The sequence below is a fragment of the Cydia splendana genome, chromosome 22 (genome assembly GCF_910591565.1).
Source record: "Cydia splendana chromosome 22, ilCydSple1.2, whole genome shotgun sequence".
Classification (NCBI taxonomy): Eukaryota; Metazoa; Arthropoda; class Insecta; order Lepidoptera; family Tortricidae; genus Cydia; species Cydia splendana.
Genome location: NC_085981.1, coordinates 3,881,501 through 3,897,840, shown reverse-complemented (window position 1 = coordinate 3,897,840; position 16,340 = coordinate 3,881,501). Strand labels below are relative to the sequence as shown.

The following is a 16,340-nucleotide window of genomic DNA, read 5'->3' as shown; positions in this document are numbered from 1 at the left end:
TAAGAAAATCATATGGTTTTTTCCTAAAGTTGAATTTTACATATACAATTTTGCAGTTTCTTTCTCTTTACTCTTTCCTTAACTTGAGCTGTGATTGCGCTTATTTGTTTAAGAAATTAATTGTATGTACCTATTTTCCTATCTAATTTGTTTTCTCTATTGTCTGCAGGTAAGACCCATGCGCTTCTTGAACCAAAGTTAGGAAAGGGTGAGGTCCACTCTGACCATACGTATATATTGCCAGTTGGTAAGTCGATTCAGGTGAACGAAGGTCTTGGATATATCTCGGAGAGTTGTCGACGTCGATTTGAGTTGACCGTTCATTTTGCCACCAAAATCGTGGGTTTCAACCTTTGTTATGTTGTGTTGTATACTGCCCTCCTAAGCCGAATAGCGGCATCTCAAAAACAAATGACGTTGAAAATTGAATTTTCAGATAAAGAATGTAAGGTATATGTTTGCATTAAATTTTTATTTGAGATACCGCTAATTGGCTTTGCAGGGCAGTATAGGCCCCGTGCATGAACTATAGGGGGTAGCATATGAGCCGTCAGATTTTTGGCGCGAGGCGTAAATGTGTCGTTTATGCTTCCGATGTAGCCCACAAGATGGCAGAACCTACTAATGCTCAAGGAAACGTACCGACGAAAACGGTAGAGGGTAGCACTTGCTTTGGCAATGTACATGTGCACATATGTTTCCGATTCAGGCCACAAGATGGCAGACCCTCCAACGCGCACTGTCCCAGAGCAGAAGAATTTTCATTGTCAAGATGACTTAAAAATTAGGTCAGGATCCTTACATACACAGACAAGAGGTTAAGCCAATATAAAATGTCCATTCATGTTATGAGAGATTTTCGGTTCCTCTCAGAGGACTCTTCTGAACTGCAAACTCTTGTAACGCTGTAGATTCCACTTTTACTTTAGTAGGACTATTAGCTACGCTCGTGTTTAAATTTTCGACTATTTCGCTTTTCTTAGTGATAAGCAAAAATAGTGGCTAATCTAATAGCAATTATACAACGTCTCATTATTTTTGACTTATCTGTTTCCGGCGAAATTGAAACTTTTTATCTGTTCCCGTTGGGGATTCAGTATTCATTTATTTCTTGCTTTCATGGTACATTTTTTGACATAGATAACGGGTATAATTTTTGCCATTCATTTTCGCTCGTGCTCATTCGGTGGCACATTACAAAACACCGGTTTTCTCATAGGGGCAGGAGTGCACTGGGGTAACTTCGAAAGCGGGATAATTTTATAAATATCTAATATCAACTAAACCAGACGCACTTCATACTTTTACAATACTTACGCAACTGCAACGCTTACTAAGGCATCTTGCTTACTGTTGCTACAGAAGAAAATGGTTTTAGTACCTATTATAGATATAGTTGGTCAAACAAATTTGTCAGTCAGTATTTCAGTAAGAACCAGGAAAACTATACTCATCCTTTTCTTTTGGGTGCTAGTACTAGTGTAAGATAAAGATAGTATGATTCTCTCTGTCTATGATTGAAATGAGACAGTCCTTTGACAAACTATAGATATTTTCAAAATTACTCCGCTTTATATAAGTTATACCAATGTATCTATAATCATTGATTTATATCTAATTCGGCTTCGTTTTTAGGAAACTTACCCACTGATACTGCTGATGCCGATGCCGCTGCTTCAAGAGGTAAGTGGTATTCATTTTTTCGGGTTTTTCCAGTAGTTACCACCAAGTTGTTACCAGTCCTCTCACTCACCTGTCCCCAGTGGTAACAACTGATTGTCAGTAGTAACCACCAACTCACTAACCTTTAGGCATGGACCGCCACGCCATAATCTACACAAGTATGTTTATCGTCGCCTAGTACCCATTAGAGTAGCGGTCGGCAACAGGTGGCCCGCAAGCCTCATGCGGCCCGCGAAACTCTCACTTGCGGCTCGCTGTATGTAATATTGTCAAGCGACCATGTTTGATAAAATCACACGTATTAACTAAGTGCGGCCCGCGTCAACTTCGTTAGCTACTAATTGTGACCCTTGGCTGATAAAAGCTTGTCGACCGCTGCATTACGGCTCGGCCACGACATCGAACGACTTGCGACGGCGGCAGCGATAACCATAGGTTGGACCGAAAGGTCCGATCACTGTGTCGCTCGATGTCGTGGCCGAGCCGTTAGAGTACAAGCTTTGCTTAGTTTGGGGCTAAGTAGGTCGATCTGTGTAAGTTTGCCCTCAAATATTAATTTATTGTGTTTATAATTCAGTAGTGTCTGTCATTGAGCGTTTTCTTTGCCAACAGACGCGCAGTCTGCATTGCAAGAGGATGAACCAGCATTTGAAGAGGATAATAACCAGACGGAGAGTGACTCGAGATTGCCAAAGGACGAAGTCATGATAGATTACATAATTGAGCACCCGGCCTCGCCTGGACGAGGTGTGTAAACATATTTCTATTTTTTTTTTAGTTTATTTATTCACTTTAAATTTTAATAATATTTTTTTTACATGCATGCCACTATTTCCAATAACTATACAATTAAAAAAAATCCTACGCTAGAGTTTGTGCGGAAAGTCGTGGAATGTATTGGGCCTAATACATTCCACGACTCTTCTCTTTCCGAACAGACTCTGTATGCAAACAAGATCCGTTTTACGCCAAAAATGGCTTACATCATTTTGGAAAAGAGCTAATACTCTTCAAACTGCTGGATCAATTTCTATAAAACATAGCTAAGAAAATAAGCTTTCACGTAAAAAACCGCATAGAAATCGGCCCATCCTTTGGAGAGCTACGAATACGCACTCATGTTCAGTATATAAAAATAATTGGTATTTGGATCAAAATTATTTTCGTTGTTTTGTATTTTTGTTCCCAAAAATGTGACGCAGTTGAACTTTTTGTATGGAGTGAAATTTAGTTTTTATTTTTCACAAGAGAATTATAATCCAGAGCTGGAAAGACATGCTTTCAACTATTTTTATTTATTTGACAAAAGACTTAAATAGAAGTGTGACAGAGTGGTTAGAAACAAGACAAAGAAAATAATTTTGACCCATTTAAGATGATCAATACTTTTTTGCAGATATTTTCGAGACTATTGAACCTGAAGATCCTAAGAAGGAAACAGTTTTCTCGTGGGAGAAAATGGAGTTGCTAGAAACAGGTAAAGTAACATTACACTTAATTAATTTTCAAAATTACTCCGCTTTCAAACTTACCCCAACGCACCTTATAAGTCTACCATTATCTCAAATGGTTGGTAATGTGCAGTGATTTTCTAGTAACTAAAACATTTTTAATTTTGAAAATTAATGGTATGCTGGTGACCTAGTGGTAAGAGCGTGCGACTTTCAATCCGGAGGTTGCGGGTTCAAGCCCCGGCTCGTATCATTATCAATGAGTTTTTCGGAACTTATGTACGTAATATCATTTGAATTTTACTAGTCGCTTTTCAGTGAAGGAAAACACCATGAGGAAACCGGACTAATCTCAATAAGCTCTGGGTTGGAAGGTCAGATGGCAGTCGCTGTCGTAAAAACTAGTGCCTACGGGCAATTCTCGGGATTAGTTGAATAGAATAGTTGCCAAGCGGACCACAGGCTCCCCCATCCCATGAGCCGTGGCAAAATGTTGGGATAACGCGAGGAATTGATGTCTTATTCTGTATCTGACTATGTCTTATGTTAAATCTTGTTCCAAATATTCTTTCGCTTGCGTAGAACGAGATGATTTCCGAGATGAAAAGTATCCCTTCCCCATATGAAATTATATCTAAATCGGTGGCAGGGGTTCTTGAGCGTGAAGAGGTAACAGATAGAATAGGGATGTTGACAAATTTTTAGAATTGTTTAATTTAATGGATAGGCACGTACTTATTACAGAAAAAAATATGGGTTAGATCTTAAAATATACTTGGTCAAGCAAATCTTGTCAGTAGAAAATGGCGCGAAATTCAAATTTTCTATGGGACGATAACCCTTCGCGCCTACAATTTTTAAATTTGCCGTCTTTTTTTACTGACAAGATTTGCTTGACCAACTATAAGTCGCCTTATTTGAGGATAACTGACGCTGTGAGGGGTTGTTTTAAATTGATTTAAAGCAATTTTAGCTGCAGCCAAAAAAGTTTTTTTTTTGGGTGATCATTGAATATTAAGACGGTCTATAACGCAAAATGACTAGTGAATATTTTGCCTATATCCCTTATAGTCTCGGAGTAATTAACAATGGAGCCGCCATTAACAGGCGTTCCCCTCTGTCGAAAATAGGCGGCCAATGGTCAACCACATGTCAACCATATGTATGGACTGACGTTTATCTGACATGACGTACCTATACATTTGATGTGCCCCTCCCCCGCAAAAAATGACAGACTATTTTGTACCGAAAATTTTAGACATGGCGTCTCCGTTGGTTATATCCTCTAAGCTTATAGTCTACATCGCGCACGGTTTACAACGCAAAATTACCACTTTTTTATATCAGGGTAGGTTAGGTTCGTTAGTTATCTTCAAAAGGCCGAAGGCCAAACAGCACAGAATAGCTCCGTCGACATCCTTAACGTAACTATAAAAAAACCGGGCAAGTGCGAGTCGGACTCGCGCACGAAGGGTTCCGTACCATAATGCAAAAAAAAAAACAAAAAAAAAAGCAAAAAAAAAACGGTCACCCATCCAAATACTGACCACTCCCGACGTTGCTTAACTTTGGTCAAAAATCACGTTTGTTGTATGGGAGCCCCATTTAAATCTTTATTTTATTCTGTTTTTTAGTATTTGTTGTTATAGCGGCAACAGAAATACATCATCTGTGAAAATTTCAACTGTCTAGCTATCACGGTTCGTGAGATACAGCCTGGTGACAGACAGACGGACGGACGGACGGACGGACAGCGAAGTCTTAGTAATAGGGTCCCGTTTTACCTTTTGGGTACGGAACCCTAAGAAAACAAATAAGGATACATTGGTTAGCAATAGCAAGGAGAGATCCTGCATCCTTAAATGAAATGAGTTGCTGTTATTACTGTGAGGACCATTTCGATGTAAGTAGCAACTACAAATTTACAGCTGGTCAAGCAGATCTTGTCAGTAGAAAAAGGCGGCAAATTTGAAAAATGTAGGCGTGAAGGGATATCGTCCCATAGAAAATTTGAATTTCGCGCCTTTTTTAGTGACAAGATTTGCTTGACCAGCTATAATATAACTTATTTGTAGATAAGATACAAGTTACTCTTTAAGGTTGTAAGTAAGTTTTAAAATGGAACGAAGTTTCACCATACAAACTTAAATATTACTAAAAAAAATATATTATTTATGTTGACATTTCATTTACATAAATATTAAATGTAAATTAATTCCAATAACAATACAATTTTAGCTTCCATATGATATGGAAAACTACTTGGAATTTACAATGGGTTATGTATCTCAAATGAGGATGAGGCCTGGTTGTATACCAACAAAATTTAATTGTCAACCCAACAGAGATAATATATGTTCTGATTTTTGTCTAACAAACCCTGAAAAGAGGCGAGGATTAGATGCTTTGATTGAAGAATGTGAAAAGGAACTAGATAAAAAGATAGCAAAGGAGAAACCACAAAATAGTGAAAATTTATGTGTTTATCTTCCTAGTGGTCCAAGTACTGGTTCAGGGTATGTGACTTTTTAACCTTTTGACCGCTACAGACTCAAGGACAGAAGGACTTGGTCACTTTTTCTTTAGTGTATTTATTTCATTGATATATTGTTCATTAAACTCAACTGTTACTCGTATAACATCAACTTTATTATTACATATTTACAAAAGTTATTATCAGCAAGACAAAAATACTATTTTTTAATCACACATACATTTGTAGTTGCTTTTGTGCATAGCATTTAATAGAAGCTTTCCATTTATTATGTAATATTGTGTAAAAATATTTTAAATGGCTATTAAATTAATCAAATTAAATATTTTTAAACATAAACAAAAACTTAACACATTCGACACCGCGTACCCGACTCTCGGGCACTCGTAAACTTTACTCAGATGCCGGCATACCCGCTAGTCGGGCAAGAGCTATAAACCTACACGCGACGCCGAAGTGCCCGACAGGCGGGCAAGCATTGCATCTTCACTACCTCAGGGCTGCCACTGCCACTAACAGAAAAAATTGTAAGTCTTCTGATTATTATGTGGTCGAAAAGTTGGTACAGTTGATTATTATATTTTATTACTTCACTTTGTATTTTTATTTACTTTACCTAATGCGATTACAAAATAAAAATTCTTATTAGTTGGTTACGTGCTTACGTGAAATTGCATACACGGGTATGTATCAATAGGAGTTAGAATTAGGAGAAGAACAAAACGGGGAGCCTAAACAGATGAGACAGCAGATTTAATTTTATCCACGTACTTATACGAAAGTTACTTGGCACAGCCCTGAGCGTCCGCCGCTTGCCCGACTAGCGGGTTCGCGGCGTGCGGCATTGAGTTGCACGTCGTTGCCCGACTAGCGAGTACTGTCGGTTTCTGGGGTATTGTTTGAAATTTTGCCTGGTTGCGAAAGTGTTAAATTATAATTGTCAGTATTTTAAAAGTAAAACTCCCTTATACCAAACTTTACCTTTACTTTGTTTAGTCTTTTACTTATAACCTACTGGGTTCATATAAATTAGTGACATAATTAAAAAAGAAAGCTATAACTAACTCCCTGTGAGTTAAAGTTTGTTTTTTTTTCACAACCCATAACTCCCGCGGGATTAATATAGGCCTTTTCGCTTCAGTACAGCTGCATGAAATAAGATCTTTTTTGATGTGATGAAAAAAAAAACATTTTATAAATTCACGTTTCATGTCAACATCCCTATTCCTGTTGAATTTATTATATTAGTATGGATTTATAGACCTTGAAGTAAAGAGGGTACTCCCTCAGGCGGACTTCGCTGAAATATGTGGCGTTCCATGGTTCAAGGGTCCTTAAGCTCCATGTGCCTAAGGATCCTTCTACGATGGAATGCCACATATTGCTTTGCTAAATCGCGAAATAATTTCAGATGACCCTGAAGATGAGGTGCTGGTGCCCGAAACGAAGATACCTGAAGACCCCCCGACGCTGTCCTTGTTTTGTGAGGAGCCTGATAAACCACCAGTTGGAACGCCTAGTAAACCAGAAGCAGGTCAGTGCAATGGCGGATTTGTCCTAAGGCCAAGTAGGCCCGAGCCTAAGGCGACAAAAAATTCGCTGATGATGGCAAGAAATAACTAATGTAGTCAATATGATGGGTGCTGAGAAAGGGGCGGCTATAGGCCGCTAATGGGTCAGTGAGTGAGCTAAATGGGGTTGGCAACTGTCAAAGGTTGGCATAGAAGGCGCTAGCTGTCTATGTCGTCGAAGCTCTTATATGGATGGACAGATTTTGATACGGTGTTTATTTACGTGAAAACCACCATACCACCATGGATTAACTTATACATACTAGTTTTTTGGCCAGATTTTACTAGACTTTGATGTATCAAGGAGGTTTGTTTACAGGGGGTCTACCTCGAAACGCGAAATTTCGTTCATCTGCCTGTCTGTAGGTCGAATATGCAAGAGTGTTAGAGAGGCAGATAACGAAATTTCGATTTTTGCGGTAGACCCTCAGTTTGTACTAGTAGCGCCCTCTATGCAGAGTTTTACGTAATATTCTCTGTTACCTGCAATTTTGAGATATGTATCTGAGTTCTTATTTATCTTTGTTGCAGCAGTTGTTCCCGAGGATGTCGTTTACCGGTGTGTGGATTGTGCCGTGGTCGTTGATGGGTGAGTAATACTGATCCACGTTGAAAAGGGTGTATTCCCATTTGTGGGCCCAACGTGACAGCCGTCATACATGAGGTGGGGACAGAATAGATGGGAATGATTCATATAGGTAAATGCACCTATTCTCCGTAGAATGCCCGACGGGCACAAATGAGAATACACCTAATATTACTTGGAGATTCTCTAATTTCACCAATTACGGAGACTATTACATTTTTTTTTTGTTTGAAATTATGCTTTCTAGTTAGTCCGATCAAGTCAGAAAATCAAAGAAACTCAAATTTTATAGGCATACCTCCAGACATACGCCGACGCTCAAGACGCTAGTGTGGGGTGGCTATGAGGGTCATTTTACTTTATATGACAACTATTTCAATTTTTAGCTCTGTATTTGTTATCTGTAGGTTCACGTTCTGGTGCGTGCAGTGCTTATGCGGCGTAATGTGCGGCGCGTGCGCGGCGATGTCACCACACGACATACATTACGTGCTGCGCGCGCCTAAAGGCGCCACACTTGTAAGTATCATCATGTTCCTCGCATTATCCCGGCTTTTGGTGTATTCCTATTTGTCCCCGCCTCACGTGACTGCCGCCGTGGTGTATTCCAATTTGTCCCCGCCGGGATGACGGCAATAGGCGCTGCATACAAATTATTCCCATGAATGGTGGCGGTCAAATAGGGAATGCACCGCCGCCATACATGGTGGGGACAATAAAATTAAGAATTATTCATATAAATGCACTTATTCTCATCTGTGCCCGGCGCGGCGGGGACAAATAAGAATGCACCGTATCCCAGGCGGCTTAGCACGGTCGCGTTTTTATCCCTTGTCACCATGCCTGTCACGTTCTAACAAGTATGTAAGTGCGAAAGGGACGCGCATAGTGATAGTCGATAAAAATGGAACCGTGCTGAGCCCGCAGGACTTCTCTTATTTCTTTCCTTTTTTTCAACAGAGTCAAACGCAACCCGTGTTATTAGTCATACGAGAACAGTTGCAGAAAGAAAACTTACTAACTCTCTATGGAACTGATGTTGATGGGTATGTTTTTCTACATTTTTTTTACGGACGAAGACATGTAGGTTTTACCTATGTATATATGTTAGTCGGTCCTTCTATGGGCCTTTGTTGTCTGTCAGATAAATGATTTTTGATTTGATAAACTTTCAAACTTTCTTTCACTGATGTTTAGTGCTATACAGCCAATCTTATATTCAACCTGCAGATATCGTAAGATGGCGGTCAAAATTACATTTATTATATTTAATTGAACTATTATTACTACGTAATAACCGGCACAGAGAACCAGTATTTTGAGCCATGAGTTGTTGCCGGCCGACAGCAAAATATGGAAGCGGAGCGTGATGATGAATCTCGCGACATAAACGCCATAAATTTTGCGGCGCTTACGACGTTTTGGTCGCGTGGTTCACGCCCTGCTCCCCTCGGCTCCACTACAGGTTGCGATTGCGACAATTTCTTACCAAATACACCATAATAAATAAGCCATAGCTTCTCTATATATCGTAATAACTTGATGTTATATTTGCAGTGTGAAAGTGGAAGTGAAACTGGAGCCGGAGGAGCCTTTATCTCCGCCCGCGCCCACGCCGCCGCCCGACTTGGAAGACCCGCTCGCCATAGAGCCCCATTCCGAGGTCGGGGAGTCCCAACCCGAGCCCGTGGAGCCCCATTCCAAGGCTGTGCAGTTACATATGGAGCTCGAACACGAGAACGTAGAGTCCCATTCTGAGGCCGTGCATTCTGTCGAAGGCGTGGAGACCCAATCCGAGGCCGTGCAATTTTATGTTGAGGGCGCAGAGGATCCCGAGGAGCTCCAAACCGCAGCCGTACAAATCTTTCACGAGGGTGTTGAGCCCCAGTCTGAGGCAGTTCAATTTTATCTCGAGGGTGAAGAACCCCACATCGAGGAGCCTCAACCCGTACAGATCTCTCTCGAGGGCGTAGAACACCAATCCGAAGCCGTGCAATTCTATCTCGATGGTGTAGAACCTCATCCCGAGGCCGTGCAGTTCTATCTCGAGGCCGTGGAGCGAGGCACTGATGCCGTGTTGCTTCAAGTCGAGAGCACAGCGCCCGGCACTGAGGTGGAGCTTCATCATGAGGCTGTGAGGCCCGACAATGAAGCCAGGGAGCTGCGACTCGACGCCATAGTCGAAAAGGTAAGTTTACCACCGGCAACACATTGAGTATGGACCGTATGGTGCCTGCAATACGCCCACGTCTCAGTTTTTGAGATACCTAATGACGTTAATAGAAAAAAATATATAATAAGAAAATTATCCTTTTAAAATTGCAGGCACCATAATTTAAGGAAGGGAGTGAATAATATTTACTTGTCACGCGTTGCATGAGTTCTAGTCGCGACAGCTTTATATTAAATGGGTGAATCAACTTTTAGAACCCTGATTTCGTTCCTTAGACTCCCTAGCAAAGATTTTTTCTTTACCCAAATGACTGTTTTGAGCTGCCCACAATTTACATTTTCCTCCTTAATTCAAAATAGAATCGTCATATATTTTGAATTTTGCATTATTTTTCAAGTTAATTTTAGTTAAAAAGCTAGACTAGTTACAGTAGTTACCAAATGCAGTTAAATTTTACTAACTTTAGTATACGAGTTTCAAAAGGATTCAATCCATTTTTTTTTTCCATTTCATGTACAGCGTGTCAACAAGGAAACAGTCGATCATCACCATCCTTTCAAGCGTCCTCGGCTCATGGACATCCGACCGGGCGACAAATTATACCCCACAACCAGCCCCAAAGTTAGCGATGTCCAAAACCAAACTCTTAGAAGAATTCCACCGACCATAATATCACAAACTGTCTTCAGACTTCCGAATACCATACCTAGCAGCCGCACTGGATCTCAAATTCTTCAAAAAATCCAACCTAGCGATCTCAGACAGTCAAAAACTCTTTCAAAGTCTTCACCCACCGAGCTTTTGGTGCCACAAAATGTGCATAAAGGACCTAATATTCTTAGAAGACCAAAAGCATTAGTCGAAGTCGGAAAATCAGCTCTCTCAAAGCAAGATAAGGTTCAAAACATTGCCAAAGGTTCACCTCTTATAAGGACCCAACAAATAAATCCCCGAGGGTCAGCACTCCAAGTACCACAAAACGTTGGTTTTTCTGAACTAAAAGTTACTTCAGGGCCCAAACGCTACGAAACTGTGATCGTAAATTCAGACGATGATGTAGAGTTTTTGGATGAAGTGGTATTGGATTGGAACGATAGTGAAAACGAAGTTGAGAGTAGATTAGATAAAGAGAATCAGGATGAAAATAGAATAGGCAAAGAATTAGTTGGAGATATAGAAAGTGAATTAGTTAAAGACGATTTGGAAGATAGAATAGATAGATTAGACAAAGGAAATCGGGATGACGATAGCTCAGATGATAGTGCAGAATCCAAAGATTCTAGTAAAGACAAAGAAAGTGAAATAGACGACGACGATTTAGATGAAGATTTTAGAATAGATGAACAAGACCGAATAGACGAAGATTCCACGGATGAGACAGATAGTGTTGAAGGCGTTGTTAGGAGAACAAGACACACAAGAAATACGACTGTGGGAAGTCAAAGAAAAATGTTTCGAACGCCATCAGATGGTAAGTCTTGTTTTATTGAGCCCGTATTTAGTTTTTAACCCCCGATGCAAAAAGAGGGGTACGTGAAGTTTGACGCCAATGGTCTGTGGTATCGTAGTTCGTAGCTCTAAAGGCCTCAGTACACAATGGGCCATCGCCGGCCACTCCAAGGGACGCAGCCATGCGGTAGAATGAGATAGCAATATCACTTGCTCCCTCTAACGCATAAATGCGTCCCTTGGAGTGGCCGGCGATGGCCCATTGTGTACTGGGGCCTTTAGGCGCATGACACACTGCATCCAATTCTGCGGGATGTCGCTATGAGTGGTATTCCACCTGTCCAATGTGTATTTGCGTCTCATATTTTGCTTAGTGAGAGAGTGAGAGGCAATGCACATAGGACCAAATTTCGTACTTAACCCGCGCACGCGCACAATTATATTGCCACTGTGCGAGCGGGACAGCAATATAATTACGCGTGCGATAGAGATAGGAAGTGGCGGGTTAATGTACGAAATTCTCCGTGATTAGCGGCCTTACTTTATAGGGTTTTGTTGACGAAATATAAAATGAACCGATCTTGTTCAAACTTGTTCGAGAGATCGGCTTACTTTATATTTCGTCAACCTTACCTTGACACGTTTAGCCTGGCCGCAGACGTTCGGAACTTTCCGTAAGGAATGACATGTGCAAGCGAGACAGCAGACAACTATGCATTTGTAGAGCGACATCCCGTTCCAGCGGCCAGGCTTAACCTTTTCGACGCCGTGTCAAACACAAAAGCTGTCACTCGGACGCCACGTCACCGAAGTGTCAAAACTGAAATTGAACTTTATGCATACGCACGTAGGTCTATGTTGCTCTGTGGTCTGTGACCGATTAATCAGTCTTTTGCGTTGAACCTGCGGTGCGGATACTGCGGATATATCGGTCATTGGCGTCCAAAAGGTTAATGGAATCTATTGTTTGTTCCAGCCGTGGTGCAGCTGCAGCGCCTTACCTCACTAGATATAAGAAACTGGACGGCCCGCAGTAAATCGCGAAGAAAAGACTGAAATAAACTGACATAAAACAAAATATCAAGCTTTTATTTTAAATTGCCCTGTAAGCGCCACTTGCACCATCCCACTCGGGGTTAACCTGTTAAACCGTTAACCTAGTGTCAAATTGTACTGGTAACCATGGTAACTCCAGGTTTAACCGGTTAACCCCGGGTTAGTGGGATGGTGCAAATGGCCCTTAGTATGCTAGTGTAGGTCAAATCTTGGAAGCTAAATTTAACCCACTTCCCGATTAAGCTGAAATTTTGTATACAGGGTAATAAATAACTGGCCACCCTAAACTAAAAATGAATTCTATTCAAAGTATACACATAGGTGAATAGAATTCATTTTTAGTTTAGGGTGGCCAGTTACTGGCCAATTATCCCATAAGTAAATCGGATGACAATGAAATATCATGAGTACATGGAGCTGATCTGATGATGAAGATAGGAGGTGGCCATGGGAACTCTGTGATAAAACAACGCAAACTAATTGTGTTTGGGGTTGTTAGAATTGTCTCGTTGAGTATTAGTTGCCTGTGGAAAGAAAAGTACAGTTAGCCATCGTAGTTAGATAAGGGCCAGCCCACACTAGCGGCGCCCGAGGGTGGCGTTTTCATTCTGAAAATTATAAGGATAAGGATTAATAAATTATTTCTTGGTTTAAATTGTTGGGTAGGTACAGATGTAGTGCATAATTGTATTCCTTCGTATTTTCTCGGAAACGTTCGTATTTGACATGCCACTTCAGTCAACCTTAGTACTTTTTGTACCGAGACTGACTGAAATAGCAAGACACATTTGTGCGTTTCCGTGAAAATACGAAGGAAAATAATCTAAATTAGGTATGGATAAAACTGTCCTATAATATAGAAATAAACTTTACAAAGTAAAAGTCGCATTAACCTTTTCGACGCCATGTCAAACACAATCGCTGTCACTCGGACGCCACGTCACCGAAGTGTCAAAACTGAAATTTAACTTTATGCATATGCGCGTAGGTCTATGTTGCTCTGTGGTCTGTGACCGATTAATCCGTCTTTGGCGTTGAACCCTCTGAGTAATTAACAATGGAGCCGCCATTAACAGGCGTTCCCCTCTGTCGAAAATAGGCGGCCAATGGTCAACAACTTGTCAACCATATGTATGGACTGACGTTTATCTGACATGACGTACCTATACATTTGATGTGCCCCTCCCCCGCAAAAAACGGCAGACTATTTTGTACCGAAAATTTTAGACATGGCGTCTCCGTTGGTTATATCCTCTAAGGTTGAACCTGATGCGGTGCGGATATATCGGTCATTGGCGTCCAAAAGGTTAATATCAGATATATTTGGTAGGAAAGGAAATTATATAAAATAACATGGAAGTAAACAGGTATGAATAAAAAGTATACTTACCAGCATTATTTTTAGACTTGAGAATGCCAGTTCCAGAAACTAGAGACACTTTAGATAATCTCTTTTTTCACAAATAATAAATGCATTTGTAACTTGTACCGGCGAGATTATCACGGTATTTTTTTATATCTGTAAACTGCTAAATGCAATTGCTGATTTGTTGTAATTCAACACATTGAATTGCCTTCCTCTACATAGCGGAAAAATGCTGGGATCGGCTACGAGCATAACACAGCAGTGAATGTGTTAAATTCGTGTAAATGCACTATTTAATAGTGGCATAAAAATAATAAATACTTACAATAGCGGAGATTTGTCGTACAACCTGCCGCAGGATGTTGAAGTGACAACTTGACCTGAAATATTATTTATTATAGATTAATACTAATAATACTGTAATAATGGTTAGTCACATTGATGCTCAAAAACCGTTGACACAGTTAACGCAGTACAGCATGTACGGTCAGCAGCAGAAGTTGCTAAGCGGGCATTGTGTTCAAAAATACCTTGACAGCACTCTTATTCTCTTAACAATAAAGTCGCGTCAAGATAACCGCTTAGCAACTTTTGCTGCTGACTGTACATTTGACAGAAACACAATGCATTATGATTAGACAAGTAACTGGGTATGTACTAGGTATATGGTGAGTGAAGTAAGTTATGGTCATTCCCTAAAAATGGTGGTGTCATAAATGGTTAGCATTATAGGTAAAGTGAATCATTTTAAATAAGCGGGTTCACACAGAACTAGCCGTTTTGGATTATTGCACCAAGCAGCTCTGCTGTGTAGATGTAGACATGCCTCAGGAAAAGTATACACACTCAAGGCCAAGGCTCGGAACCGGCATATTAAATATATTTAAAACGGGTCACTCACGTATTAGTACGGGTCAGTCGAAAAACGCTCGACATGTTTCACTCCATACCGAGCAGTGTCATCAGGAGCTTGCGTTTACGGTGACGGACCGGCGAGACCCGTGAATACGTGAGTGACCCGTTTTTAATATATTTAATATGTCTGAGTCTTACGGAAGTTTTGTTAGCTCGGAACCGGTTTTTTCTTCATACAAAAAATACCGGTATTATTACGTTCTTTTTCGTTCTTTGCTTTATTATTTCATTTTTGATGGGTCAGTCTAGTAATACAAAGTCGTTACCTAAATACATGATTCAGTCCTATGTAAAGAGCATAAAATAATTATAAATATTGGGCTATTCTGGGATTTAAAAAAAAACCGGTTCCGAGCCTTGCTCAAGGCTGCATTGCCTCAGGCGAGGCATGTCTCCACTGACCAAGCTTCTTTGTGATGCAATTTCCTGGTGAGGTGGCTCGTTCTGTGTGGACACTGTGGACCCACCTATTCAAAATGATTTACTTTGCTTTTTTACTTTTTTTTTTCTTACCTGTTGTACTATTGTATCTACTGATATTTTGGCCTTCAATGACTGCAATATATTGGCTACATATTCCTTAGTTCCCGGTACTGCATGTTTGGAGAGGCGTTTCTTGGCATTGTCAATATACATATCATCTCTAAAATGTTTGCTACATAGCACTTTGTTCTTATAATAGAGTGATGTCAGAGTCTTTATGCTAGACCAGTCTTTATCCGGCCAGCAATATGTAGCCCACGCCATTGCCCTATAAAAAAAATAGAAACACTATTGGCAAACTGTGTACAAAAGATGGCATTTTTAGAATGGCACATGTTACCTGACCTGGGCATGCAATGTTTACATAGATCTACTTAATACCTATATTAGTTTACTATGTTAGTTACATGCAAATTACGCCTTAATTTAATAGACATTACTATATTTTACGGTATCTAACAATAGTTGGTTAAGATATAGTAGGTATTCATACAATAACTGTCGACCCCAAGGACCACTATCACGTTAGTCCAACCCAGATATTCTAAAGTATGCATTAAGAAACTAAATCCGAGGAAAAGTGGTTTTCTTACTTTAAAATATTATTTGTTCCCGGGAGAGGGAAACGGTGTGTAGTAATTGTATTGTCTTGATTACGTGTTGTTCCGCATTTAACACACTTGCGGGAACCATTGCTGGGGTCCATGGCGAGCTCGATTTGTGAAAACTGTACAGGTACAATTTTAAACAATGTACCGAAAAAGAAATTGAATGGTGGAGAAATTTCAGAAAAAATCTAGATTCATGGAAAAAATACATTGATTAAATTGCATACAAACTGTCAATAGTGTCAATGTCAAAACTGTCAAACGTCAAGTTTTTTTATTAAGGACAATCTAGACGGGAACAATTTTTCGCCAATCTGATTAAATTGCCTGATCAAATCAAGTGGTGCTGTGCAAAATTTTGGGTCATATCATAAACTGGTTCTTGAAGTCCCATATTAGTTTTGAAAGACCTATCCAACGACACCCCACACGATAGGGTTAAAGTGAAAATTAAAATTCATCCCCACTTTTTGTGGAGGGGAGCCATTCTAAAAAAAACATTATA

At 40.2% G+C, this 16,340-nt stretch overlaps 1 protein-coding gene and 1 long non-coding RNA gene across 5 annotated transcripts in view; one reads left to right on the top strand and one right to left on the bottom strand.

Moving 5' to 3' along the window:
* The window catches only part of LOC134801453 (uncharacterized), a 130,888-nt gene extending 118,414 nt beyond the window's left edge, over positions 1 to 12,474 (top strand). For all 4 annotated transcript variants that reach the window (XM_063774039.1, XM_063774042.1, XM_063774040.1 and 1 more), the window contains 10 exons: positions 1,636 to 1,683; positions 2,296 to 2,430; positions 3,080 to 3,160; positions 7,040 to 7,162; positions 7,731 to 7,788; positions 8,193 to 8,304; positions 8,746 to 8,831; positions 9,343 to 9,973; positions 10,478 to 11,429; positions 12,384 to 12,474. In XM_063774039.1, coding sequence (XP_063630109.1) covers positions 1,636 to 1,683; positions 2,296 to 2,430; positions 3,080 to 3,160; positions 7,040 to 7,162; positions 7,731 to 7,788; positions 8,193 to 8,304; positions 8,746 to 8,831; positions 9,343 to 9,973; positions 10,478 to 11,429; positions 12,384 to 12,463 — 2,306 coding nt within the window. In that variant the 3' untranslated portion in view covers positions 12,464 to 12,474. The remainder of the gene's footprint in view (positions 1 to 1,635; positions 1,684 to 2,295; positions 2,431 to 3,079; positions 3,161 to 7,039; positions 7,163 to 7,730; positions 7,789 to 8,192; positions 8,305 to 8,745; positions 8,832 to 9,342; positions 9,974 to 10,477; positions 11,430 to 12,383) is intronic.
* Positions 12,475 to 13,953: 1,479 nt separating this feature from the next.
* Positions 13,954 to 16,040, bottom strand: LOC134801605 (uncharacterized). The gene is made up of 3 exons (XR_010145707.1): positions 15,821 to 16,040; positions 15,258 to 15,495; positions 13,954 to 14,209 (listed from the first exon to the last, which is right to left on the bottom strand). It is a non-coding gene; the product is annotated as an uncharacterized LOC134801605 (long non-coding RNA).
* Positions 16,041 to 16,340: the final 300 nt, after the last annotated feature.